We start from the raw sequence: 4,422 nt of genomic DNA, 5'->3' as shown, positions 1-4,422 counted from the left end.
GGTGTGTTTCTTGTGTTCTGTGCAGGTGTGTTTCTTGTGTTCTGTGCAGGTGTGTATCTTGTGTTCTGTGTAGGTGTGTTTCTTGTGTTCTGTGCAGGTGTGCTTGCTTACAGGTGAACCTCTGTGTGTGTGTATGTGTGTAACAACAGGAAGGAGTCATGGCGGCTGCTCTTATACGCACCACGACGTGCACCTCCACCAGCGTAGCCGCTATGAAGGCCAGCGATGCAAAAATCATTCCTGTGGCCATTTTCCTCAGAGGCCTGCAGGAACAAACAGTCAACTCTTTAATTCACCGTTGATTCAAAGTCACGAGGCTCATCGTCCAGTCGAAGAGGCTTCATGTCTCCAATAAAAGACGGAGTTTTACACAACAACAGGCTTCTACTCACGTGATGTTGATTCTGCAGAAGCCAACGAGCGGATAAATGACGAGGTCAAAGACGGGAATGAGGAGGAGAATCAGCAGAGCGTTCAGCATCTGAAGGCAGCAAGAGAAACACTCAGCGTGTGATGAGTCATGAAGCCATGAAGTTAAAGAGTTAGACGTGAATAACAGAGTGTCATCAGCAAAGAGACGGAGGCGACGAACAGCTGTACAAGAGTCTTTGCTGGAGGTTTAGACTTCTGTGCTGCAGCTCAACGATACTGAAGATTAGGATTATTAGACAGCCGTGAACTTCTTATGGCCATAACGTGTGATTTAAGATTAAAGGAATTGTTTGATACTTTGGGAGATTCATTTTTTGCTTTCTTTCTGAGAGTTGAATGAGAAGGTTGATACTATGTGTGTGTGTGTATGTTACGTATGGAGTCAGAAACAAGGAAGTGATTAGCTTAGCTTAGCACAAAGACTGGAAGCAGAGGGATGCATGATATATAAAAACTATATTTGTAACGTATTTAAAGAAAATAATACATTTGCATGTATTTAAAGCATATAATATATTTACACGTATTTAAAGAATGTAATATGATATTTGCACATATTAAAAAATATTATATGATATTTGCATATATTTAAAGAATGCAATATGATATTTGCACATCAGAATCAGAATCAGAACCGTTTATTGCCATGGTATGTTGAACATACAAGGAATTTGACATGACGGGAGGTGCATAACATTTAACAACAAACAACAACAACATATTTAATGTAAATGATATGATATTTGCACATGTGACCTACCTGCATCTGGTCAGGCTTAATAACGAAAGCATCTCCCTGAAAGACAACAAGAAGTATTCATCTGAACACCATTTAAACTTTAACCTGATTGCCCAATAAAAGAGCTTCACTGTGACAGGATGTGCAGGCTTGCACAATAATAGACGAGTGCATGTTTATTAAGACCATAAAGGATGAATCTTACCGGAATAAAAAGACAAATTGAAACAACACCCTCACAAAGGGACATTTTACGAGACTGTTTGTGCAATAACATGAGTATAAAAAGCCACCACTGATATCAGAGTGCAAGAAAAGATGTTATCAGGTTATTTTTAAATGTTAGGAAGCTCTTACAAAAGCCATGTTCATCCTGGTGGCCTGGAGCGTCCAGCGGGAACCCTGCAGTAAAGACAAACACCGATTTAAGGCTTCAGCTTCACTGTTAGCTTAGCATAAGGCACCGCAGACTGCTGGAGACGAAGAGCAGGTCGACATTTGGCACGACTGGTGTTTTTAAATGAGGAATGTGGAGTGTTGGTCAGAGGAGATAACAGATACGTGACCTCATGAACCAACACAAACTATATGAACTAAATACCAACATGAAACATCCCCCGTTTATTATTCACATTAAGACTATTATGTTTCGCATTATACGTTTCCTGCACGTGGTGAAATATGCAAACTATGCACTAATTGTGCACATTTTGATACATTTCCAGAACATGAATGTGAACATTGGATAAAAGAAGGTTCAAAGTTCTTGTTTCATTTTGTTGACATATTAGAGTCAAGTGTTTTAGTGTTTTCATGTCGATCCATCAAACAGTTGTTGAGATGTTTCAGGACATGAACACTGAAGATGAACTGTGAGGTCGGACACGTTAAACAGAGGAACTGTAGTGAGGCCTCAGAAGTCTTTCATCTTACCTGCTGATCAAACAGAGCCCAGAACATCGGCAGCGGGATGTACAGCACCAGAACCTTCAGCACCATCTTAATCTCCTGGATCAGACGCTTCTGTTCACACGCAGACATGAAGCGTTATTGACAAGATGAAGATTCTCTCACAAACACAAAGAGATGCATTCAAGAGTTATTAGAGTTCTGCAGCAATGAAGTATTTCTGTAGTCCAACAGGAAGTCATCACTTCCTGTTTCCTCCACAAAAAGGATTTTGGATTATTACAGACTGTCAGACCTGCTGCAGTAGAATGAGAGGTTTTCTAAAGGGACTCTGGTGCTCAGAGACACTACCACTTTAGTCCACAGGGGGTGCCAGAACCAACACTACATGAAAGTTGTAGTAACTTTAGTCTTGTGCTTATTTCAGGAATCTAACCATTCCTGGTTTTTAAGACTCATTCCTGGTTTTTAAGACTCATTGCTGGGTTTAAGACTCATTCCTGGATTTAAGACTCATTGCTGGGTTTAAGACTCATTGCTGGGTTTAAGACTCATTGCTGGTTTAAGACTCATTCCTGGATTTAAGACTCATTGCTGGGTTTAAGACTCATTCCTGGTTTTAAGACTCATTGCTGGGTTTAAGACTCATTGCTGGGTTTAAGACTCATTCCTGGGTTTAAGACTCATTCCTGGGTTTAAGACTCATTGCTGGGTTTAAGACTCATTCCTGGGTTTAAGACTCATTCCTGGTTTTTAAGACTCATTCCTGGATTTAAGACTAATTTCTGGGTTTAAGACTCATTCCTGGTTTTTAAGACTCATTCCTGGATTTAAGACTCATTTCTGGGTTTAAGACTCATTCCTGGGTTTAAGACTCATTGCTGGGTTTAAGACTCATTCCTGGGTTTAAGACTCATTGCTGGGTTTAAGACTCATTCCTGGTTTTAAGACTCATTGCTGGTTTAAGACTCATTCCTGGTTTTAAGACTCATTCCTGAGTTTAAGACTCATTCCTGGTTTTAAGACTCATTTCTGGGTTTAAGACTCATTCCTGGGTTTAAGACTCATTGCTGGGTTCAAGACTCATTCCTGGTTTTAAGACTCATTGCTGGTTTAAGACTCATTCCTGGTTTTTAAGGCTCATTGCTGGGTTTAAGACTCATTCCTGCAGAACTGTATACAGTCGGCGTTCTGTTACCGAGTACTTCTCCTCAGCCCAGTCCAACCAGTGCTTCCTCTTGGAGTCATACTTCGATCTCTTCCAGCGGTTTTTGATGGCAAACTGTAAAAAAAACAAAATAGAACAGGAATAAAAAGAAGCAGAATCAATATATTGACCATATATATATACACATATACATTACCAGACTAACTGTTGGTGGACAGGAGACAGAACTGCTCCTACAGGACTCACCCCGATGCAGTTGCAGACTTCCAGCAGGATGTTTCCCTGTGGAGGATTCCTCTTGTACAGACCGCTGCCACCGATGAAGACCACTGCAAGAGAAGGATGAAGAGTTAGGATGAAGCATTGATATATAAATATAAAGTATTGGTGACTTCTCAACATTACATTGCGATCCTACAACTCCCATGAGCACCTGCACACACAGTCGTCTCATCCTATTAGTCCATTCTGCGTCTTTAGCAGTTAATGTGGCGCTAAGTCAGACCCAACCTCATGAACGTACAACTGACACAGAAATAAACTAGATATCACCAGTTTGTTACACACATGAAGACCAGTATGTTTTGTATTAAAAGTTTTCTGTTAATGTTATGTTTAAATATAAAAATGAGACATTATCTTATCAAATAAGTCCTACATTTGATCCATTTCCAGAACATAAATCTAAAAGAGTCAGAGGGAGTTTATGATCTTTGTATTGCTACATACGTGCTGCTGTTCTCCGTCTGAACCTGCTCACTGAGATCTGTCCGCCGTAATAAAGTCACCGCTTGTTTTCCCAGCGAGCGGTGAGCCGAGCGGGAATCAGAGGGGACTCGACCGCAGAGACAACGGACTGTCAGGACGGGGGGGTTATACAAACATGCAGACGGCCGTCTCTCCTTCTGAAATGTCACAGCTCATCCGGACACTAGTCCACATCACGTTGCAGTCTTTTTATTATATTTCCTGGAGGTATTTCGTAGCAGCTGTGTGTTTGCGTTCACACTTCCTGAGCAGCTTTAATAACCTTCAACCAAAACACTGATGGGAAAGAAGCAGCAGCATCGACGATATTCTCTTTATCAATTCAGATTCAATTGGCAGATGTGATAAGTTAAGTACAAACATGTTTTACAGGCAGTGTATTTTAGGCAGCCCCGCCCCTAAAGCA

General features: G+C 40.9%; 1 protein-coding gene across 1 annotated transcript; it reads right to left on the bottom strand.

Moving 5' to 3' along the window:
• Positions 1-47: 47 nt before the first annotated feature.
• Positions 48-4,416, bottom strand: LOC116379665 (solute carrier family 15 member 2-like; the record flags this gene model as incomplete). The annotated part of the gene is made up of 7 exons (XM_031841635.1): positions 3,495-4,416; positions 3,279-3,362; positions 2,105-2,194; positions 1,529-1,573; positions 1,193-1,228; positions 393-481; positions 48-263 (listed from the first exon to the last, which is right to left on the bottom strand). Coding segments are annotated over exons 1-7 (716 nt in total), but the record flags the coding sequence as incomplete, so codon positions are not given.
• Positions 4,417-4,422: the final 6 nt, after the last annotated feature.

Source organism: Anarrhichthys ocellatus, unplaced genomic scaffold, assembly GCF_004355925.1.
Source record: "Anarrhichthys ocellatus isolate YVR2014 unplaced genomic scaffold, GSC_Weel_1.0 scaffold4872, whole genome shotgun sequence".
NCBI lineage: Eukaryota > Metazoa > Chordata > Actinopteri > Perciformes > Anarhichadidae > Anarrhichthys > Anarrhichthys ocellatus.
Note: the sequence above shows the minus strand (reverse complement) of the source record. Positions and strands in the feature narration are given on the sequence as shown.